Source organism: Hemitrygon akajei, chromosome 17 (genome assembly GCF_048418815.1).
Source record: "Hemitrygon akajei chromosome 17, sHemAka1.3, whole genome shotgun sequence".
Lineage (NCBI taxonomy): Eukaryota > Metazoa > Chordata > Chondrichthyes > Myliobatiformes > Dasyatidae > Hemitrygon > Hemitrygon akajei.
The window spans coordinates 38,813,634-38,838,137 of NC_133140.1; the positions used below are offsets into that span (position 1 = coordinate 38,813,634).

The window sequence follows — 24,504 nt, forward strand, 5'->3', positions numbered from 1 at the left end:
CTTATTCCCAAGTTCAACCCAGATGAACTTACTAGATGATCCCTCAAGAACATCCTGGCTAGGATATCCTCACGCTGTTATGACCGCTCTTATTAAAAAAGGTTAACACCCTCCACTCAACGTGGGGTAGAGTTTGTGGATGAAAGGTTGCAAGTAGATGGGGGAGGGGTCATTGGTAAGAAGAAGCATGATTCTGAAAAGGATTGCAAGGCTGAAGTCTGCTTCAACCATCTAGTACAAAATGGTACAAGTCTCAGGATAACAAACGGAAGACTGAAAATTATGGTCTTATTTTCTGTAATTTCCCCTTACTTTTTGTGGCATCTTGGGTTACCTTTCAGTTGAGCTTGGTGCATTATCCACTTTCAAATACACGAAAGCTCTTAGTATTTCCTCTAATTGCACTGTCACATTCAAAATATCATTCTCATCCTACCTAATTAAACCTTTGCAGCGCCTGTTCCTCAGAAAAAAATGTTCTAGGTAAGAAAGTAAGTAACCAGTTAAAAGTGAAAGATCCTTGACCAGATATTAAGTTACAATTTGCTTTCTGTAACCAGATGTAAAGCGAACAAGAAAATAATACTTAGAGAAGTTAGTTTGTTGAGGGTTAATCAAATTGAAGTCATTTACAGATATTTTGCCCTTCAATTATTCACACTAAATATCTGAAATTAACTTAAAAGATTAGGTTGCTTTACACATCATAACACCAAGTTTTTTGCACTATTTTCCTATGGGTTGGGTGCCATACACCCACACATTCTCTGGTGTTAGCAGCAAACAATTTACAACTAGTTCAGGCCTCAGCTTCTGCCTCTCAGTTTAGCAGGAGAACGTGGTTTATAGATAATAAATGGTTCCTGTTCAGCAGTACAAGCCACTTCCTGCCAGCACCTGTCCTGATCCATCATTGGTCCAGTAAACATTTCTTAAAATGAAAACAGGAAATATTCATATCATGGGCTGCATTATATGCTTTTAGCTTTGTGAATATTCCAGAACATTAAAATAATGAATTAAACTGAGGACATTTTGCACACCAGCAAACAAAATGCAAGGAATTTAATTTGTGCCATTATGAAAATATCTCAGTGGTTCCATTTTCCTCCAATCCTTGATACTCCCCAAACTAGAGTTTTAACATCAATGCAATTTAAAGTTGCATCCCTTACATAGCAATCCAATAGCTTTTTTTGCTCAATTCTGTCCAGAGATTGGGAAGCTAGTTATGTGAACCAAGGTAATTCTAAAGCTCTGTCCACAACAGGCAGGTTTCCCAGTGGCCAAACATTTTAATTCTACTTCCACTCCAACTACAATTTGTTGGTCCATGACTTTCTCTACTGTCACGACTAGGCCATAAAATGAGAAAATCCAAACACGAGGGTTTCAGCCCGAAATATCGACTGTTTACTCTTTTCCAAAGTTAATGCCTGGCAAGCTGAGTTCCTCCAGCATTCTCTGAGTGATACAATGAGGCCATTCTCAGGTTGGAGGGTTAACACCTATTATTCTGCCTGGGTAGCCTCCAACCTAACAGCATGAACATCAATTTCTCTAACATCTGGTACTTTCTTCTCCTTCACCACCCCCCCCCCCCCCCCCAACCACTCCTCCTCTCCTTTTCCATCCTGGCTCCCATTTTACCCTTTCTCTTCTCCTCACTTGCTTATCAACTGCCTCTGGTAACTCTCCCTTCCTTTCCTTTCTCCCACAGTCCACTCTACTCTCCCATCAGATTTCATCTTCAGCCCTTTACTTTTTCCACCCAACACTTCCCAGTCTCATCTGGTTTCACCTATCACCTGCCAAATTGTACTAATCCTCCTCCTCCCCAATTCTTATTCTGAGTTAACACAACTACAGGGTGGTGAGAAAATTAATGGAGACAGCATCTATCTGCACTCTGAAAAACAATGACTGATAGGGATAGTCAGCATGATATATTTTTTTGTATGGAAAGTCTTACACGATGATTTTTTGTAATTTGAAGGGGTGACCAAGAGATTGATGAGTGCAAGTAGGTAGATGTCCACATGAATTCTAGCAAAGCCTTTGAGAAGATCATGCATGGTAGGCTAGTCTGGAAGACTAGATCATTTGCAATCCAAGGTGAACCAGCAAAAGGATACAAAATTGGCTTAGTGCAAGGATGAGGGGTTGTTTTTCACTCTGTAGAACTGTGATCAGTAGTGTGCTGCAGGGATTGGTACTGGATCCCTGTTGTTTGTCATCTACATTAATAATTCATATGAGAACATAGGTGGCAAACATTAATAAGTTTATCAATGACAAATATCATTACCACAAGGCTCTGGAAAGTCTTAGGAAGTTATTTCTTGTACAGTATTGCATATGAAACTGCACTCCAGAGGACTTGAGTATTATCCAACCACAAGTTCAGAACAGGAATACACCTATTTACTTCAGCAAGTATAAGTTAACTAGTTTCAGAATAAGCAACTGTAGCTGCGCAACTGGATTCAATGCTATCAGCTGAGCTGTAGGAACTCCTACAATAAACCCTTCGGGGTTCTTGTTTTTAATTTCCATCCATTAGATTTACATCCATTCAATCCAATTTCTTCTAATTAGATGGTCTTTGTGATCAAGAATCATTTGCTTCCACTCTGGGTTTTCAGGTTCTGAGGTGAATAACACGGCTAAAGTGGGAATCTGACTCTTCCACATGTGGAGAAGGGACCTTTCACGTCAGGCAGGTGGGTAGTTTCCACCACTTAGGCACAGGTTCTCTGTGTTCTTAATGTATGTTCCTGATACTATCCTGAATGCTGCTTTTCCACCTTGAGCAGTCGTGGGACAAATATTTCCATAAATTTGTGGGAATACTGCACTTCAGGGAAACCTTACACATATCCACGAATCATTTTCTCTGTCTACCTCGTAACCTCCACAACAGCACTTGGAATAGTGACTGCTTCAGCATTCCGTTGTCAGACAATTGAGTGACATGGCCAGTCCAACATAATCACTTGACATTAACTGGGGTCTTGGAGGAGACATGGGAGTTGGTTGCTTATCCCAAAATTGAACGATTGTAAGGATATACTGTTGGTGGTATGGACATGTCTGATATGTCTCAGAAGCATATTGGAAGGAAGTGTACGGATCAGTGTATTTGTCCAACAGACCAGCAGTTTTGTGCCAGGTTGGAAGTTTTGATCTTAAAATACTCTTATCCTTTACTGATCAATACTGGCATATTGAACACAACATTGAATTTCTTCACTAATATGTGTCTTCCATAACAGTTGGCTCTAAGATTTTCTAGGATATCAATGTGAATTTAGTACATTAAGGAGGTTTGGCAGAAGACATTGGTCTTGCAGATTTGCAGATTTTGAGGTCAAGGTCAGTCCTCTCACATCTTTTGTAAATGAGCAGATACCATCTTAAAGCTTGACTTCTGAGCATGCATAAACACACATCATCTGCATACTGCAGTTTGACTACTCAGGTTTGGGTGACTCCTTTGTTCTGCATAATAGACACCGTCAGATTCAACAATTTTTTGTTAATTTTGAAGATTACACCGCTCCTACAGGAAGTTTGTTGAAGGCGAAGTGCAAAGTTGCAGCTACAAAGATTTAAAGATTATGTTGGGACAATGACTCATTTTGTTTGACACCAGTCAAGATTTGTTTGTTATAGAACCAGTGATTAGTATTATGGTTTCATGAAGAAAACACAAGGTAAGATTGAAAGCAAATGCTGCTCCCTACACTTTCCTTGGAGTGTTGCGCAGTGAAGATCATATTCGCTGTGCCTCTAGATGGATGTAACTTGCACCGTGATTCAGGAAACAGCTCATCAGTCACAAAAAGGTAGTGGTTGAGGAGGATCCTGATAATGATTTTTTTTTGTGTCAGATATTGATGAAATTGTGGATAAAAGACTGAAAAGCTTCATCACCAATTTTTAAGATTTCAGTGGATATAGCTCCTTGCTAAGTTTTGAGTTGGGATGCAGCCTTGATTCTTGACTCTTATTAGAGATGTAAATTAGTCAACAACAGAGTTTGATTTGATAGTGATATTTCTTGGCATAGGCAGTGGCCAAACAGCTTGCTGACACTCACCAATACAATTCATGACTAATAAATACCCAGGCACTTACTGAACCTTATCGAGAAATTCACAACCAACAAAATTCCAATGCTTTCAGTACAGTATGTAAAAGGCTGAAGATAAAAATGTAAGATCTTCATGGATGCATGAATTGTGAATTTTGTTCATTGTAACTATGTTGTCCTCTGTCCTTCCCTATACTTTATCATAAGTCTATTGTTTCTGTATAATATACAAACTAAGGCATATGGATTTGCTCTCCAAAAGATCAATATCGATAGCAGAATAAATCAGCAGTAAACTGAACATATTAACTGTTCTATTGGTTTGACTTATCCATTTCCCCCCACTGTTATGGCTTCATATAATGGAAGAAAACCAAATTACAGCACCAAATGTTAAATCTGACTGTAACTGATATGTATTTTGGCATCTTCAGTCATCTTCCCTTCACGCCTCATGCATATAATTACCCTAGAATCCTAGTTCTTTTAGAACAGTTAAGCAGGTAAGAATAGGCTTTTAAAAACACCAGTTAAACCTATGCTACCTGTACCTCAGTGGACATTCATGTTTGTCAGAACGCACTGTAACTATTATCTCCAGTTACCTAGTTCTAGATTTTCCCACCTAATGTCTACAACATCTAACCAGGCAAGCCTTAGAATATTGTGTACTCCAAATATATCATCCCTTATTCTAAACGGCATATAACAAGGCTCATCTTGCTCAACTTATTGCTATTCCATGTATTAGTCTGGTGAACCTTGTGTCTTCTCTTAAATAAGATCAAAAACATATGCAAATCTCAGTATCTGGTCTTGCCATCCCTGACAACAGCATTTAAGAAACTCTTAGGCACATGGATGATAGAAAAACAGATGGTTATTTTGGAGGGAAGATTTAAATCAGAGTAGGTTAAATGTAAGGCACAGTATTATGGACTGAAGAACGGTTTCTATGTTCTAAGACTTCCTAACCTTTGTTTTCCATTCTGCTTACAGCTAAAGGTCAAAATTCCATGGAACTTCTAATTACTTGCTCTACCTGTGTGCTAATTTAATGTTTCAGTAAAAGGACTCCACCTCCAATTCTACATTTTGTTATTTGGTAAATGTTAGCCCATTGCATTAAAAAAGAAATTGCCAAAGAGTTGGCTATCAATTGGTGTTAATGAATAACTAATGCTGTCAAAATGTGTTAATTTTTTAAATTTATTAAATGCGAGCGATCAAGTAAAAGGCTCAGATGGAATAATGAGAATTTTACAAGTTTTGCCCTAACTCCATCATCCTTAATTTTTTTCAATACATTCTGTTACATCTCAAATGAAAATGAGTATTTTATGAAAAATATTGTGAATGTTTAGTAACCAATTTGGGAAACTTAACCAAACCCAGCGGTAATATCTTTTTTTTAAGCAACATTAATAAAATCATAATTTAAGAGAACAGATGAAGAGTCAGTACTAAGTGAATAAATATTTCTTACTCCAACTCTCTCTGCTGCAGGGAAATTAATCTCTTTTTTACAGTTGTGTTGCTAAAATGAAGCCAAGAGAAAGAACTCAATTACCTGGCATGTAAGTGAAGCGCTGGGATTGACTCCTTTTTCTCTTGCCATTGCAAACATAAAACTGTACTTGAACTGTAGATGTAACATTTTTGTTATGGTAGGGAGGAACTTCAACAACAAGATTAACCTGAAAAATATAACTTTGAAGAATAAGTTCAAGAACAATTCACTTAGTAATGTTTAAAGTAATAAATTTTGTTTATCACGTTCAAGGAATGAGTTTTAGAGGCAGGCAGGCAAAGAACAAAACTAAACTGTGATTACAAAATAGTGAAATAAACTCCTATTTGGAACATATATAATTTGAAATAGTGTGCAAAAATGAGCATTTTCCATAACATAGAATTTTCTAGCCAATTCCCAAGTATAATAAGTTAGTAAGCTCACATTAGCTAAGAAAAAAATCAATTTGACATAATCAATTACTTTGCCTTTTAAAATAATACTGTTAAACTCTTACAGCTATCAAAATAATCAAAGGTTCAAGTTTCAAGTAAATTAGTTCTATAGAAGCCAGTACAATTATGTGGTAAATAGTCTAAAATTGCATTGAACTTCGGAGTTCATACAGTTACCAGTTTGGGGAAAAAAAATTAAAAATAACTGCAATTTGATATAAAAAAAATTAACTGTAGTAAAATAACCAGTTGAGACACAAGAGATTATAAATATATTTTTTAAAAACTTGGTTTAAATCAATAATTAAGTATCTTACCCCTTGAAACTTCTCCCTGAGAATTTTGCCTTCTACCTCCCATTGAGGACGCCCATCTGTAAAATGCATTAAAATAATGAGATTTTTGTTTAACAAAATGAGACTGCATTTGTGCAACCAATAAGGATCTGCAAAACCATAAGCATTTCTCTAAATCAATGCATATAGGCAAGATAAGAAAGTACAGGTGCTTCATGAATCTAAAGACTATGCTTAATCATGCTGCATTGGGTAAAGATTGTGGGTAGAAAGGCGTTATCTTGACAGTGGTGTGAGGTGCAGTGAAAGAAATGTGTGCACATAGCAACACAGTCCTGAAAGTACTGTCAGGGTAGATGCTGAGAGGATACTTTCTTCTGCTACAGTATCTTGTACTAGGTGCTATAATCTCGGGATAACAGTTAGACCACGTAAGTGAGACCAGAGTGAATTTCTTCAGAGGAATTCTCAAGGACTATGGGCAGACAATTAATGGGCATATATTATAATAATAATAATAATAATAATAGACAGCCATCAATCCCAGAGGATCATGGGTTTGCGCGTCTGATGGACTGTGTCCGCTCCAGGGCACAAGTCTGGACGGGAAGGTTTGAAGAACTGGCTGTTACCCATGCAGCGGGCTCCCCCTCTCCATGTCACTCATGTAGTCCAGGGAAGGGCAAGCACCGATACAGTTTGGCACCAGTGTCGTCACAGAGGTTGTCAGAGTGAAGTTGTAAACAACATCAAACTGCCTTAAGAACCCAGGCTTCAGATTTCTTCCTCGGGGTTTACTCCCGAAGCCTTTCCCATGGGTGGGTATGGCCGCAAAGCAGTAGAGATTTAAAATCAGAGTTTTCCTTCTGCTAGGGCAGAAGGCCGTCCAAGGCTGACAAGCCCCACCTGGCCAAATAATAATAAGAAGAATAGGGATCAATAAAGAACTTAATAATAAGTTCTTTATTGATCCTGATTGGGAAATTATTTTGTTACAGCATACTTAGCAATAATAATAGATAATATAATATTAACTAATAATGAAATAGAGAATAATAATATACAGAATTATAATTTACCAATGTGTAATAATGTACAAAATAATAAAACAGACTATTGTACTATGTTGTGTGTTCTCCTGTCGTGCAGAGACGAACTGTCATACAGTCGGCCCTCCTCATCCGCGAGGGATTTGTTCCAGGACCCCTTGCGGATGCTCAAGTCCTTTATTCAACCTAAATGCGGTAGATATTAGGACCCAGAGGCAGAGATCTGAATCTGCAGTGTTTCTGTTCACAAAAATAATCATCACTGAAAATAAAGTGGAAATAATAGAGCGATCGGAAAGAGGTGAAATGCCATCGGTCACTGGAAAAGCGTTAGGCTACAATCGGTCAACGATTGGAACAATTTTAATGGATAAAGTGAGAAAGGCTGTGCCCCAATGAAAGCTACAATTATTACTAAGCAACGCAGTGGTTTAATTATTGGATTTTGGGGATTTGGGTTTTTGATCCTCATATCAACCCGGCACGGTGGAGAGCACACTCGATAGCGGTCTGTCACTGGATGGAACTTGGGAAGAAGTTCCCGAGCCCGGCACTGAAGAGTGAGTGTGAGTATGTGTGAGTGTGAATATATATACACACACACACACACACACACACACACACACACACACACACAGAAAGAAAGGTAAAATATATACTATATACTAAGATAAATGTTTAAATAACTGATGCTAAATAATACCGGATGTACCTGTTCTGACTTGCTGGGTAAGAGAACTTTTGATTTTTTTCGATCCCGATCCACGATAACCCACGCACATCCTCCCATATACTTTAAATCACCTCTAGATTACTTATAATACCTAATACAATGTAAATGCTATGCAAAATAGTTGTTATACTGTATTGTTTAGGGAATAATGACAAGAAAAAAAAAGTCTGTGCATGTTCGAACAACAAGTGCTGGAAGAGCACTTCCGGGTTTTCGCAATTCGCGGTTGGTTGAATTCGCGCACACGGAATTTGCGGGTAAGGAGGGCTGACTGTATATGCTTACTGCATTTGCTAAGATTGCAGCTGGATAAATTTTTGAACCAGAAGTTAAGGAAATCATGCAACAAAATGTACTTGAAACGAATCACACACTGATCTTACGGAATAGTGGACCGACTTCAGGAGGGGTTAGAAACAATACACACCTATTTTAACACATTCGTATGAGGCAGTTGCAAAGGGCACATGGACACAAATGTCCATATGGTTTTGTGTGTATTTGTTGGTGGAGAAAGAGTGCGTGCATATGTGGATACTTCCACATCAGCTACAGTCATACAGTATTTCACCACATTTCTCACCAACTATTTAGTACAGTCACTTCACAAAACTATAGAAAACCTGAACAGTAAATAGAATTTTATTTGACATTTCATTATTAAAACTGCACCAGGGGTTTAACATAATTCTTCACATTGCCTGATCTGGATTCATGGTTTGCATCAGATTCTCAGGTCCACAGAAAGGAGAGTCCAACTCTTCAGAGCTGCATTACTAATGGCTGATTCATACATTAATGGATCCCTTTATTCAGCCTAGATTGGGAGTCAAACTAAACCTCCAAATTACTATAAGTTATGAAAATAATAACACAAAATAAAAAGAGTAATGAGGTAGTATTTATGATTATGATCATGGAAGGAAAGAAGCTGTTTTTGAATCAAGTGAGAATCTTCAGGCTCCTGCACCTCCTCCGTGATGGTAGCAACAAGGATAAATTTAATTATTTAGGATAAATTAGGATAATGTAATAATTTAGGATGGATGTATGCAGTACGTTTCATGGCTTTTATAATATACTTTTTAAAGCCGATGAGATCCTTTATTATTGAAATGTAGTCACTGATTCTGAAACATACTTACTGGTTTGCACACAAATTCTCCATAAACAGCGTTGTGATGAAAAAAAAGTCAGATTAACTGGCTATTATGAAATGTTGAAATATCCTGGCGAGAGCATCTCTGCTCTTCAAAATATTTCTTTGAGATATTTAAGGCTAACTAGCAGCATAGAGGCCTCAATTTATCAAACTATCCAAAAGTTACAACCTAAAAAACACAACTCAGTTTGTGTTTTGTCTGGGATCAGAGCTCAAAACCTTCTAACAATGCCACTAACTGAATCACCACTAAGCTAATTATCATGTGCAATATTTATTTGAAGAGGGAATATCTTGAACTACTTTATTAATTTAGTATTAGACATGTATTAAAATAATTAGGATAACATGATTAGAAAGTTTAGTCTTTGTGGATGCTACAAAATATTTTAGCTTATATTTTCAAAGTATTTCAATCAAGCTAAATTTACTAGTTTAAAAAGTGCTAATATTACCCACAAGAATTGGAAAAAAGTGTGACTATTACTCCAAACAAAATGCTTTATTCTGAAAATATGCCTAAAACTCTTACAATATTTCTCTGGAGGCAAGCTCATCAACATTTTTCCTATGTATATGAAAATCTAAGTACAGATGGCCAAAACCGATGTCCATATTGTTGTTAATTCCATTATTTATTGGGCAATACCAGTAAAATTTATTTATTAAGATTTCATTCCATGACATTAAAGATTGGAAAAATGAAATTACATTCAAAAGTTAACTTGAAAAAGCAAGAGATTAAAATTTTCATACTATATAATTTAATCAAGAAACAAAAAAAAGACCGTAATAAAATAACAAAGGCCATACAAATAACCTTAGCTGATCGATCAAAGGAAAAAAATAGTTTTTTTCATTATTGTATTCCTTCAAGAATCAAAGCTCAGGTTTCATTTATTTCCAATTGACTAAGTTTCCTCTGAACTGCTTTTGCTTTTTAAATGGTTTCCTTGATTTCTAATGTCTGAAACAATTCTCAGAGAGCATTATGATCAGGGCAATTTTGAAATGACTGTCTCCAAGATTTTTTAAATTTGTGCAGTTCATAAGAAAGTTATCTGAATCTATAACAAACTTTTACTAAGAGCATTTGCCGTTCTGTAGCTTTTCCTCCAGGTTCAGATGCCATAACTATTTTTATATTATCTGTACATTTAACAACTTACATTAGGATTTTGAAAAATCCAATCTTAGCCAACTGAACATGATGCCTTTAACAAATGTTTGCTGCTTTTGCATATACCCATTTCAATGCCAGAAATGGTATGAGTATATAACATTTAATATATCTTTTGCTATTTCGTACACTTCTTGCTTGTGGTGAGAATATGAAGGAAGGAACTGTTGAATGGAATATTATAATTTTCTGTCTAGAAAAGAGGGAATGGCATTCACTTTCAAGTTGATTTGACATTTTCCCTTGTGTATTATATTGAAAGGAAAATTTTGTTTTACCCAACTGCATTTTTAAGCATAACAAGTGAAGTATTGACATGAATAAAAAATGTCTAGGAAAAAATATTCTTGGCTCACTGAGTGATCATTTCTATTAAACCCAACATACCACTTCAAATTAGAGGTTTTCTAGGTGAAAAGGAAATCGAAACCACCATCTGCTTTTAAATTATCATGCATTTAAGTTGCAGGCTACACCTTTTCAAGAGGAAATTTATTTCAATATTATTTCACTTTAACATATTTTTGACATCACTTGCATTTTTAGATATAAAAATGTATTTCTTTCTCTCAATTTTAGGCTTATTGTAGTGTACTCCTTCCAAATAATTAATTACACACAAATACTAGACCGAAGAGGTGGCATATCAGTAACCATCAAATGACAGCTGGGACATCCATCTCTACAATTATTTTAAAACAAAATAGCCGCAACTATAAACATATGAAAACTTACTTGTCACAATGTCTGCATTTTAAATAGTTAGCTTACATAAAAACAAAACCTTAATTTGAAACTGGAAAGAGAAAACACTGATAATACTCAGCAGATCAGCAGTTCCAATGAAACATTAACTGTGGAAAGGACTGACCTGAAACATTATCTCTGTTTCTCTCACCTAAGATGCTGCCTGACCTGCTGAGAACTTAACTGTATTTTCCATTTTACTTCAAAACATTAAAACTATTATAAACGAACATACAATTCAGGAGTCGGCCTCTCAGTTCCTTAAACTTCCTCAGCTGTTCAAAAAGATCATCCCTGATTTGACTGTAACATCAATTTTGCATTGCATGCCATTCCTTATAAAAACATTTCCAATCCTGCCTTAAAACTGTGGCTCCTTTGATTGATCTTTAACTTTTTCTCACTGAAACATCCATATCCTGTCCATGTGAGGTTAAATTCTCAACAAAACCTCACAATTTCAGGAGAAAATGGTCAGGATTATGTGCAGCAACAATGGTGGGCATTTTGAACATTAAATAGAAAATGCTGGGGAATTGCCGATAAGATGGCGATTGTTTAGTTGCTCCGAACTTTTGCTCCGTTATTCTTCTTACCTTTGCACTATGTGTCTCCCTTTTTAAACCTTAGTTAGATATTTTATTAGTTCTCTTCTACCTGCCTGCGAACACATCTATCTTATAATGGCTACCAAAAGTACTAAAACCGGGAAAAAGGAAACTTCTACGGCTTTGCCGGCTGACATTCTCGCTGTTCTGGAACAACATCGACAAGATACTTTAATGGATTTTAGAACTGAATTTAGAACTTCTTTCAACCAGCTGAATGTCAAACTGGATCAGATTAATGCTAGAGTGGATGATCATACTGAACATTTATCTCGCATTGACGTAACTTCTGAAGATTTAAAACGCCGTGTTCAATATCTTGAAACTCTCTGCTCCAACCTAGAGGAGAAGAACAGTAAACTTTTTTCCAAAATGGTGGATCTTGAAAATCGGAGCAGACGTTGCAATCTACGAATTCTTGGTTTGCCAGAGGCCACCGAAAAGGGCTCTCCCGTTGAATTTTTTTCCAAGTTTCTCTGTGAGATTTTCAGGAAAGAATTTTTTCCGACTCCACCTGAGCTTGAAAGGGCACACAGGATCTATGTTCCTCGAGCAATTCTGGGTTCCTGCCCACGGCCGATTATTTTATGCTTTCATCAATACCAGGTGAAAAACCGTTTGATGATGGAGGTACTTTTGCCTTTTGTGGAGGATTTTGCCCCCCAGGTTCTGAAGATGCGTGCTGAGTTTAAAGGTGTAACGAAAGTGCTTTTTGATCGCAGATTCAGACCCTCTCTCCGAAACCCAGCCGAACTTCGAATTACGCTTACTACTGGAGATTATAAGTGGTTTAAATCAGTGAAGGAGGCTGAGGCGTTTGTTGGAAGTCTTCCAGCCACCTCGTCTTCTTCGGAACCGGCCTGACCTTCTAAAATGGTTGATAAGTACTTCTCGAAGTAAAACTATTTTTTCCGAACTCAGACTTTACTTGAATAATTCAGTCATTATCTATTGAAACTCTAAGGGCTGTAGTCAATCTCTCCCTGGACTTGGTGCGTTATTTCTAAATAGATAATTTAAGTTTAATGTTTCCCTGCGAACTTTTAGATTTTACCTGTGTAATCTATTTTATTTTTGTATAACCTTATCTATAGAGAACAATTGTATTTAACTTGTTTTGGAGGTTTGGAGTTTTTATTGAAGGCCTCCCTGTTGGTTGATTTATAGTTTAAGTTTTGCTTTTTTTTTCTGTAAATGGTTGATAAGGACTCTCTTTGAATTTTATAATCTGCCCCTTTTCTCCCTCCCTTTTTTTTCTTTTAATCTTTTATAATTTTTCGCGGGTAGGTTAGTTTTAGTTTTCTTCTGATTTTCTTTGTATTAAGTTTTATACTTCTGTTGAAGTTGTTCCTATTTATAATTCTGTTTTCTAGGCATAAATTAGTTATTATTTGCTATATTATTTATACGGAACTTTTGTTAACGACACAGAACTGGAAGTCATACTTGGGTTAATTTTTTTGGTAGAGCTAGCTGCTTTTTTAGGTAGCCGTCTAATTTTGGGTTGCGAGAGGGGTTGGGTTCTCCAGTTCCAACACTACTCACTGTTTCTTTTGTATTCCTTTGTTATTCAGGACATGTCTCTGTTTTGATTCTACGGATCTATGTTTACATTTTTGCTCCCAGACTGTTATTGTACTGCTTGATTTTTTATATGCCTGCTACCTTCTATGCACTAACAATTGATAATGGTTAATTCACTTAAATTTGTGAGCTGGAATGTACAGGGATTGAATCATCCTGTTAAAAGAAGGAAGGTCTTCTCACATATTAAACAACTCAAAGCTGACATTGCTTTCCTTCAAGAAACTCATATTCGTAGTTTTGATAATTCTCGGCTTCTGTCAAAGTGGGCGGGTCAGCATTTTCATTCATCCTTTGCTGCCAAAGCTAGGGGGGGGGTCTTCATCCTTATTAATTCAAATATTCCTTTTGAACTCCATAATAAGATATCTGATACAAATGGCCGTTTTATTATTGTTTCTGGTAAATTATACAATACTAAAGTTGTACTAGCAAACCTGTATGCTCCCAATTTTGATGATGTTAATTTTTTTGAACATTTTTTCTCCTCGCTACCAGATTTAAACTCATACTCTCTTATACTGGGTGGCGATTTCAATTGTTGGTTAGCTCCTAATTTGGATCGTTCGTCCTCTGTTACTAGACTACTTACTAAATCTGCCTTAGCTATTCACTCTTTTCTCTCTAATTATGGTATCTCTGATATATGGCGTTTCCTTCATCCCACTGAGAGAGACTATTCTTTTTTTTCCACATGTTCACCATACCTTTACTAGAATTGACTACTTTTTACTCGATAATCAACTTATTCCATTTGTCTATTCTTGTGACTATCAGAGTATACTGATTTCTGACCATGCCCCAATTACTTTGTCTTTAAATTTTCCTGGTCTCCCTCAGAGGAATAAACACTGGCGTTTTGACTCGACTTTATTATCGGATGATGATTTTCTAAAATTTATTAAGGATCTGATAACCTTTTATTTTAACACCAATACATCATCTGAAATGTCATCCCAGATTGTCTGGGATGCCATGAAAGCATATTTGAGGGGTCAAATAATCTCCTATACAGCAAATCTTAATAGAAAGTCCTGTGCAGATCGATTAGACCTCATTAATCAGATTAAAGAATTGGATCAACTGTATGCTCAAACTAAGAATCCTGAATTATACAAGAAGCGTGTAGAACTTCAAACTAAATTTAATCTTCTGTCTACTCAACCTGTCGAACGCCAACTTCTTGAAAGTAAGAGTCGCTTCTATATTCATGGTGACAAATCTGGTAAATTTCTAGCCAATCAGCTGAGACGTTCCAAAGCCAAACAATATATTACAAAGATCCGGAAGGAGAATGGAGACTTTACATTGGATCACTTAGAAATCAATGACGCATTAAAAAATTTCTATTCTCGACTTTATTCCTCTGAATCTTTGAATGACAATATCTCTGTTGACCACTTTTTAAATAATCTGAATATTCCTTCGCTTTCATCTAATTTCAAAGCCTAACTTAATGCGCCTATTTCATCAGAAGAAATATCTTTTGCAATTTCTGCATTGTCTTCAGGGAAATCTCCTGGACCTGATGGGTTCCCCGTAGAATTTTATAAATCATTCTCTTCACTTCTTTCCCCTCAGTTATTCTCAGTATTATCTGACTCGTTTAATTACGGTAAATTGCCACCCTCTTTTAATGAGGCATCTATTATTCTTTTATTAAAAAAGGGTAAAGACCCAACAGAGTGTTCCTCGTATAGGCCGATTTCTTTGCTCAATGTTGATGTTAAAATCTTGGCCAAAGTTTTGGCTTATAGATTAGAAACTGTTATTCCCTCTATTATTTCTGATGATCAAACTGGTTTTATTAAAAACCGTCTTCCTTTTTTTAAACATTCGGCATTTATTTAACATTTTATATTCACCTCCAACTGGGATTCCTGAATGTGTTATTTCCCTCGATGCGGAGAAAGCATTTGATCGTATAGAATGGAACTACCTTTTTGCAGTTTTAGAAAAATTTGACTTCGGTCAAAGTTTTATCTCTTGGATCAAATTGCTGTATTTGTGTCCTACTGCCTCTGTTTTGACCAATTTTCAGAAATCCCAGTTATTTAACCTTAAACGTGGCACCCGCCAGGGATGCCCTTTAAGTCCCTTTCTCTTTGATTTGGCTATAGAACCTTTGGCGATAGCATTTCGAAATTGTCCTGAATTGACCGGGATTTGGAGAGGGGGTGTTGAGCATAGTTTCTCTTTATGCTGATGACTTACTACTTTTTCTTTCAAATCCGTCTACATCCTTACCTCCAATGTTTTCACTTCTTGATCAGTTTAGCCAGCTCTCTGGCTATAAGCTTAATTTACATAAGAGCGAACTTTTCCCAATTAATAAAGAAGCACAAGAATTAACATTTCGTGATCTTCCTTTTAAAGTAGTTCATAATCAATTTACTTATCTTGGGATTACAGTCACAAGGAAGTTTAAAGATCACTTTCGTGAAAATTTTGCCAATCTTTCATATACTATAAAACAGAGTCTGTTACAATGGTGGTCACCTCTATCTATGTCTTTGGTAGGTTGTATCAATGTTGTTAAAATCTATGTTCTCCCTAAACTTTTATATTTATTTCAATCAATCCCAATTTTTATTCCTAAATCTTTTTTTGATTCCTTAGACTATTATTTTGTCATACCTGTGGAAGAATAAGTGCTCTAGAATTAATAAAGTTTATCTCCAAAAATCTAAAAAAAGAGGGTGGCATGGCTTTACTTAACTTTCGTTTATATTATTGGGCAGCCAATTTACGTTGTGCTACCTTTTGGTCTTTTTTCCATGGCCAACCCGAGTGCCCTAATTGGGTGGCAATGGAGTTGAGTTCCACTAAAGATTTATCTATCTCTGCACTTCTTGGCTCTGTACTCCCTAGTAGTTTCTCCAGATTAATTGTTAATCCTCTTGTTCGACACACTTTGCGTATATGGGCTCAGTTTAGGAAGTTTTATGGTTTCCATGGTTTTTCCTTTTCTAGCCCTATCTTACATAATCACCTTTTTTTTTACCTACCACGTATGATTCAGCATTCCATGATTGGTATAGGAAGGGCATTAGACATTTTGAAGATCTTTTTATTGATAATCGCTTCGCATCTTTTCAACAGCTCTCTGCCAAGTTCAATCTGCCCAATGCTCATTTTTTTAGATATCTCCAAATTAGACACTTTATTAATCCTTTAATTCCTAACTTCCCTGAAATGCCTGAGAAGAATGTTATGGATTTATTTCTCTCTATTAATCCACTAGGTAAAGGTTTAATATCATTTATTCGTGATAAATTAGCATCCTTACGGCGTGCCCCTGTGGATAAAATTAGATTGGCTTGGGAGCATGATTTAAATATCTCCTTATCTGATGAGACTTGGGATTCGATTCTCAAATCGGTTAATTCAACCTCTCTGTGCTCACCATTGCCTTTTACAGTTTAAGATTGTTCATAGAGCCCATATGTCTAAATCTAAACTATCTTGACTTTACCCTAACATTAGTCCTCTCTGTGATAAATGCAAAAGGGGCGAGGCCTCTCTCATTCATATGTACTGGTTTTGTCCTAGCTTGGAGAAATTTTGGAAAGACGTCTTCATAACGTTATCTTGTATTCTGAATCACCACCTAGAACCGAACCCTTTAATTGGTTTTTTGGGTGAGACAGATTTACGTCTGAGTTCGACTAAGTGTCGAATATTATCTTTTGCTTCTCTCCTGGCTAGACGTTTAATCCTCCTTAGATGGAGGGATGTTGCCCCGCCCACGCATGCTCAATGACTTAATGATATTATGTCCTGCTTAGACCTTGAAAAAATTCATTATTCAGTTCTTAATTCGGATACAAAGTTCCATAAGGTCTGGGGACCTTTTATTGAGTATTTTCATAACCTTCCTCTTAACTAAGGTTTTTTTTCGGTCCCTTGCTTTCAGCTCCTTTTTTGTTGGTAGTAGGCATTAATATCTTCTGTTGCTAAGTGTATTTATAGTTTTGGGGGTTTGAATGTCCTGACGTATACTCTCTAGATTGTGTTGTGGTTGGTCTGGAGTTCTTTTTTGTTGTGGGGCTTGGGGAGGATACTAATTTTACATATCTTCAATTTGGGTGCTTTCTCAATTATCTTCTTTTGTATTATATTATTATTGTATGTTTATTTTTGCATTGTATTAATGTTCTTCATTTCGATCTGGGCTTTTTTTATCTGTAGCGATGTAGAAAATGTATAAAAAAACTAATAATAAAAAAAAGGAAAATGCTAATAAATTTTGCCTTATTTGTTATGCTGCTTCCTATTGTATGTATTCAGATGGGTGATGAAAAACTGTGCTACATAAATGCGAAGAAAAATGTGAAGAAATCTGAACTATCTGAAGTTGTACTTGGATATCAACAGTTTTAGAAAAGCTTCTGGGGCACTGATCATACCCACCCCCCAGCTCAAAGTTAAAATAATTTTAAAATATTAAATAAACAATTTAATATATTAGAATGGAGTTTTGAACTTTCACGTTATGGATCAAATCTAAAAAAGACTTCAGAAAAGTATTACATTGTGAATACATTTAACTATGTTTCCGAAGGTATCTTTATGCAGGATCAATAATATTCTGTTTTAAAATAGAATAGTTTGCCATATAATACGATCTATTAATTTTTCTAATTAAAACTGCACAACTCTGTGAAGCAGAAGCTTCTAAATGCTATGCAAATACAATTCAAAAATATTCATAATTTAAATGTTTCATGAATGAATGGTGCAGATTGGATTATGCTAGAAGCTTCCAAATCTAGGTCAGAGAAATCTTTTAATCTGCTGAAAATATCCTGTCAAAATATCCAGCAGCATGTGTTTAACATGGCAAACACCCCATTATCAAAGACCATCATGTTACTTGGAACTTCTGCTTTAAAGAATGTTAATGAAGGAAAATGAGTACATTTACCCTTAAAAATCCATGCAACTATGAATAGCTTGTTTATTTACTATAATCAATCATATATAATTTGAAGAATCAGGTAAATAGATACATACTAGTGGACTTATATTTATAAAATGAGAAATACAAATACAACACATTCAAATGTGTTGAGCAATTTTTTCAAATTTCAATAAAAAGCTGTCAGTTTTCTAACTGCTGATGAACAATATTTTTCTGATCTGATTGCAATGTTGGACAGCTCACAGAGTCTGATGTTGGAGCACAAAATTGAACATTTTGTGCTCCAAGGAACAAGGAACATTCTCACAGAACTCGTGTCAGGTTTGACTTGGCACAACTTCAACATGTCTACTTAACAAAGGAATGGATTTGAGGGAACAAGTTATAGGTAAATTTTCAATTAGTTTTGAGCTAATTTATTTCATTATTTATTCCTTGCTTCCAGGTACTTGGGCTTCAATTTTTTTAATTATAATTTTTAAATGTATGGTTAACTTTTTAATAATTTTGAATGCTAGTTACAGGTTATGAAATATGCTGATAAAGTTCTTCATGACACTGGCAATTAGCAAGGTCCAGCATTGTACTGGGCTTCTTAATTAAGTCAGGGCTGGTTATTTTGGGAAGGTTCACACCAGGAGACCTTTTCAGAAGCAGGTTTAGAAAGAAGGCACCTTGCAAGCAGCAGGACAACTGCATTTATGTGCAGCCTAATTAGAATAATCACCTCAAAGAAAAATGTGTGGCAATTCAAAAATTACTTTGCATTGCAATAATTATGTGCATTTTTAATTTCTTGTCCCACATAACAAGATGATTTGTGGAATTTTTAGTTATGGCTATACAGTTACCAAACATGAAAACTTATTAATTGAAGTTTCTCAAGAAATTGTTCCAATGAACCAGTCAGGTTAGACTTGAAGCAACTTCAGCAATGAAACAGCTACTCTTTCAAATGCACAAGTAGAAAGGAGATGAAGAGCATATATTAAAATATATCCTTACAATGTGGCTGAATGAAACTCATTGAAAAAAAAACAGGTAGTAATAAACCAGAAAATAGGCATACAGGTAACACTGAAAGAGCAAAGACAAACAGTGCTGGTTCAAAGCCAAGAGTTATTCCATTTGATTTATTTTTCATCTGAAATACTTTTATCCAAAGAATGTAAAGGATATGCAAAGGAAAGTCAGCCAGTTTTAAATGCATACAGCTGCAATAATAGGGAAAATTATACTGCCACGTGTTTGGAATAAATACAATTACAGACATGTGTAGCTTATAAGGTTCTCACATACCTGGGCCCTTTTCAAGAAAGATGACCTTGGACTCCGGAAGAAAATTGAAGCCGCTGATGATCATTTCTTCTCCACCAGTGACAGAACAGGAATTGATGCTATACTTTTCAATCTGAGGGAGTTCTTGAGCAGACCGCTGGGCTGTGTTAATCCAATGATTGAAATTACTGTATATATTAAGCTATCAATTTTTATACATTCAGAAAAAGTACACAGCTAAGTATCAGAAAGATTCAGCTATTTTTTCCCCCCACCTGAAAGTTTGATGCACTGTGTCCAAATGTGGACTTAAAGCAGTTTTGGCAACTTCAGGGAAAAAAAACACTATTGCAGACAATTAATAAGAATTCAAAAAGCATGCAGTGTAATTAATTAACCCCAGATAGGGTCTAGAGATAATTAAGGTGACGGGTCAGGTGCCAGAGGATTGGAAGATAGCTCATGTAGTTCCGTTGTTTAAAAAAGGCTCAAAAAGTAAGCCAGGAAATTATAGGCCAGTAAGGCTGACGTCAGTAGTAGGTAAGTTTTTGGAAGGAATACTAAGAGATAGGATCTACAAGTACTTGGATAGACAGGGACTTATTAGAAAAAGTCAGCATGGTTTTGTGCATGGTAGGTCATGTTTAACTAATTTATTAGATTTTTTCGAGGAAGTTACCAGGAAAGTGGATGAAGGGAAGGCAGTGGATGTTGTATACATGGACTTTAGTAAGGCCTTTGACAAGGTCCCACTTGGGAGGTTAGTTAGGAAGATTCAGTCGCTAGGAATACATGGAGAGGTAGTAAATTGGATTAGACATTGGCTCAATGGAAGAAGCCAGAGAGTGGTAGTGGAAGATTGCTACTCTGAGTGGAGGCCTGTGACTAGTGGTGTGCCACAGGGATCAGTGCTGGGTCTATTGTTATTTGTCATCTATATCAATGATCTGGATGATAATGTGGCAAATTGGATCAGCAAATTTGCTGATGATACAAAGATTGGAAGTGTAGTGGACAGTGAGGAAGGTTTTCAAAGCTTGCAGAGTGATTTGGACCAGTTGGAGAAATGGGCTGAAAAATGGCAGATGGAGTTTAATGCGGACAAGTGTGAGGTATTGCACTTCGGAAGGTTAAACCAAGGTAGAACATACAAGGTAAATGGTAGGACACTGAGGAGTGCAGTGGAACAGAGGGATCTGGGAGTACAGATACATAATTCCCTAAAAGTGGTGTCACAGGTGGATAGGGTCGTAAAGAGAGCTTTTGGTACACTGGACTTTATAAATCAAAGTATTGAGTATAAGAGTTGGAATGTAATGACGAGGTTGTATAAGACATTGGTGAGACAGAATTTGGAGTACTGTGTGCAGTTTTGGACACCTAATTACAGGAAGGATATTAATAAGGTTGAAAGAGTGCAGAGAAGGTTTACAAGGATGTTGCCGGGACTTGAGAAACTGAGTTACAGAGAAAGGTTGAATAGGTTAGGACTTTATTCCCTGGAGCGTAGGAGAATGAGGGGTGATTTGACAGAGGTGTATAAAATTATGATGGGTATAGATAGACTGAATGCAAGCAGGCTTTTTCCACTGAGGCTAGGGGAGAAAAAAAACAGAGGTCATGAGTTAAGGGTAAAGGGGGAAAAGTTTAAAGGGAACATTGGGGGGGCTTCTTCACGCAGAGAGTGGTGGGAGTGTGGAATGAGCTGCCAGATGAAGTGGTGAATGCAGAATCACTTTTGACATTTAAGAAAAACTTGGACAGGTATATGGATGAGAGGGGTTTGGAGGGATATGGTCCAGGTGCAGGTCCGTGGGACTAGGCAGAAAATGGTTCGGCACAGCCAAGAAGAACCAAAAGGCTTGCTTCTGTAATGTTCTATGGTTCTAAGGTGCAATTCAAGTACAAAGTATTCAAGAATATGCTTATTTTTATAACAAATCTAACTTAAGTGAACAATTTCAGCAATTATTTAATAATGATTTAATGCTACTTGAAAGCTGAAAGAAATAATGTCAAGAAACAAGTTACTGAACTCATTATCTGAAAGATGTAATATGCTTCTTAGTGTGTTTAATTTCAAGAGCTATCACGTCTGAGTAGCCCTTGAAATGTTTAATTACCAAGTCAACAAAAAATTTCTGTTCCAACAGACAAATAAACAGGAGTTTCACTAAGAATGTAGTATGTTAATCATTACAGAGTCAATATACAAAGGAAATCAGCAGAAAAATCAAACTGTAGAGTTCTCAAGTGTATTAGCCAAGATAACACTGCTTCATTTCACCTCCCAATATACCATGCAATGAATCCTAAATCCCATCTTTTTCTGGAATTTTAGATCAGCCTACTTTTCTACTCTTCTTACCACTTGCTAGGCATGGCAATGATTGCTATAAGTGAACTCTTGCTGTTTTTAAACCATATATAATTGCATGCTTCAGTCAACTAATACAACTCAGGGAGGGAATGGCCAGAAAAATAAGGGGCTGAAGTATAGTGCAAGGAATGTGAAATTTTACTAAAAGCTCAGTTCCAACATGCTAATCATGTTATGATAGTTACAAAATCTACACACAGAAAATGAAGCAGGTCATTAAAACAGCAATATGTAGAATAATTAAGAAAAAATATGTAGCTTGTATGGAAGAAATTTTAATACTAACAACATTCAACAGGAATTGAAGCTGCTTGCAGTGAGACAACTTTTCCATTGGGTTGTGGGATATGCACACGGAAAACAAGGCGAACCCTTGTATTTTTTCTGCCAATATCAGTTTCACCCTTGCGAAGTTCGATATCAGAATTGCGGAGTTTCAAAATTCCTGCGCAGTCAATGCTAAAAGAAAGAAAACAGATTTTTTAAGTAATATGATTTCATATCAAACTTATTTTAGCTCAATTTAACTAGATATGACACATTACCAGACTCTCTCTCTTTCGGAGCAAAAAGGTACAAAACCAGCACTTGCAGAAACAAAATGGCAGGATTCAGGTCAAAATACATAGCATTATCCCAACACAAATGGAAGGGGTTATTCACCACGAAGTGATCATGAAAATGTTCTTTGAGACCAGCGGCCACGAATCATTAATCTTCATTCACATAACCAAGTTTGCTCTCCAGTAATCCATGAGCCTGTTTCCTGGCCAACAATTTTTTATGTCACAGCCCCTAACAAATGCTAGTTCACACATGATGACACCATGATGTAGACAGGCCCAAGGTTATGGTAGTACCAACCTTGCACAGAATTTTATTCACAGCCTGAAGCAGAATGTTTCAGGATACAAAGGAAGCTCCATTTAAAAAAACTGCATAGCAAACTCTCAGCTTGTCTTGCAACACAAGCAAGATCCATGCAACATTTGAGCTTTTCAACAGAAGGTCAGATTTTAGCTATGCAATCTCGGACTACTTCCTGAAAAGGCTGCATATACCAGAAATACAGCTGAGGACCTCTCTTCCCCTCCTCCTAATCACTTCACTTGTTATGACACTAAGAAATATCCTGTTTTGTCAGCAAAATAAACATTGCTGAAATCTTCAAGTAGCAAAATTTACCTTTGCACATCATTCTTATGGACCCCAAAAAATGACAAATTCTAGAAATGTCAGCTGAAGATTTTGACACACACTCACACACATTATATAAATTGCAGATAATTTTAAATCAGTACCTTACCTGTGGAAGGTTTTCTTTCTGAATACTCCATGTGAGTTGAAAACACACTGCTAGCTATATAAAGTAAGCAACACATACAAAATGCTGGAGGAACTCAGCAAGCCATGCAGCATCTATGGAAAAAAAGTACAGCTGACATTTTGGGCCGTATCCCTTCAACAGGACTGGAAGAAAAAAAGCTGAGGAGTAAATTAAAAAGGTGGGGAGAAGGGAGAGAAAATCACTAGGTGATAGGTAAAAACTGGAGGGGGAGGGATGAAGTAAAGAGCTGGGAAGTTGATCAGTTAAAGAGACAGAAACTCATGAAAGAAAGAAAATGGGGGGAAGCACCAGAGGAAGGGAAAAATGAGGACCTTTTTCAGGATGAGGCTTTTCATTCGAGAACGAAGATGTCCTCCTTTTTTTTTAAAAAAGGGGGGCCTCCCTTTTTCCACCAATGTTGCTCTCAACTGCATCTCTTCCATTTCATGAACATCTGTTCTTACCCCATCTTCCAGCCACCATACCAGGGACAGGGCTCCTCCTGTCCTCACCTACCAGCCCACCAGCCTCCACGTCCAGCATTTAATTCACTGAAACTTCTGCCACCTCTGACTGGATCCCACCACAAAGCACATCTTCAACCCCATCTCCCCCCCCCCCCCCCACTTTCTGCAAGGATTGCTCCCTGCGTGACTCATATGTCCATTCGTCCTTCCCCACTGATCTCCCTCCTGGTCTTTATTCTTACAAGCAGAACAAGTGCTACACCTGCCCCCTCACTACCATTCGGCGCACTAAACAGTCCTTCCAGGTGAGGTGACACTTTACCAGTGAGTCTGTTAGGGTCATTTACTGTGTTTGGTGCTCCCGGTGGAGCCTCCTGTATATTGATGAGACCAAACGTAGATTGGGAGACTGCTTTGCCAAGCATCTTCTCTCCAACCACCAGAACAAGTGGGATCTCCCAGTGGTCACCCATTTTAATTCCACATGCCATTCCGATATGTCCACCAATGGCCTCCTCCACTGCCGCGATGAAGCCACTCTTAGGTTGGAGGAACAACACCTTATATTTGTTTGGGTAGCCTCCAACCTGATGGCACGAACATAGACTTCTCAAAATTTTCCTCCAATCCTGCAGAAGGGTTTTAGCCTGAAATGTCAACTGTACTTTTCTCCCTCCCCTCACAGATGCTGCCTGGCCTGCTGAG

The 24,504-nt window shown here is 36.9% G+C and overlaps 1 protein-coding gene across 2 annotated transcripts in view; it reads right to left on the reverse strand.

The window, feature by feature from the left end:
• The window catches only part of nfatc3a (nuclear factor of activated T cells 3a), a 182,441-nt gene that overhangs the window by 73,080 nt on the left and 84,857 nt on the right, over positions 1-24,504 (reverse strand). For both annotated transcript variants that reach the window (XM_073069947.1, XM_073069949.1), the window contains exons 5-8: positions 22,292-22,464; positions 19,647-19,787; positions 6,382-6,437; positions 5,667-5,793 (exon numbers count right to left, since the gene is read on the reverse strand). In XM_073069947.1, coding sequence (XP_072926048.1) covers positions 5,667-5,793; positions 6,382-6,437; positions 19,647-19,787; positions 22,292-22,464 — 497 coding nt within the window. The remainder of the gene's footprint in view (positions 1-5,666; positions 5,794-6,381; positions 6,438-19,646; positions 19,788-22,291; positions 22,465-24,504) is intronic.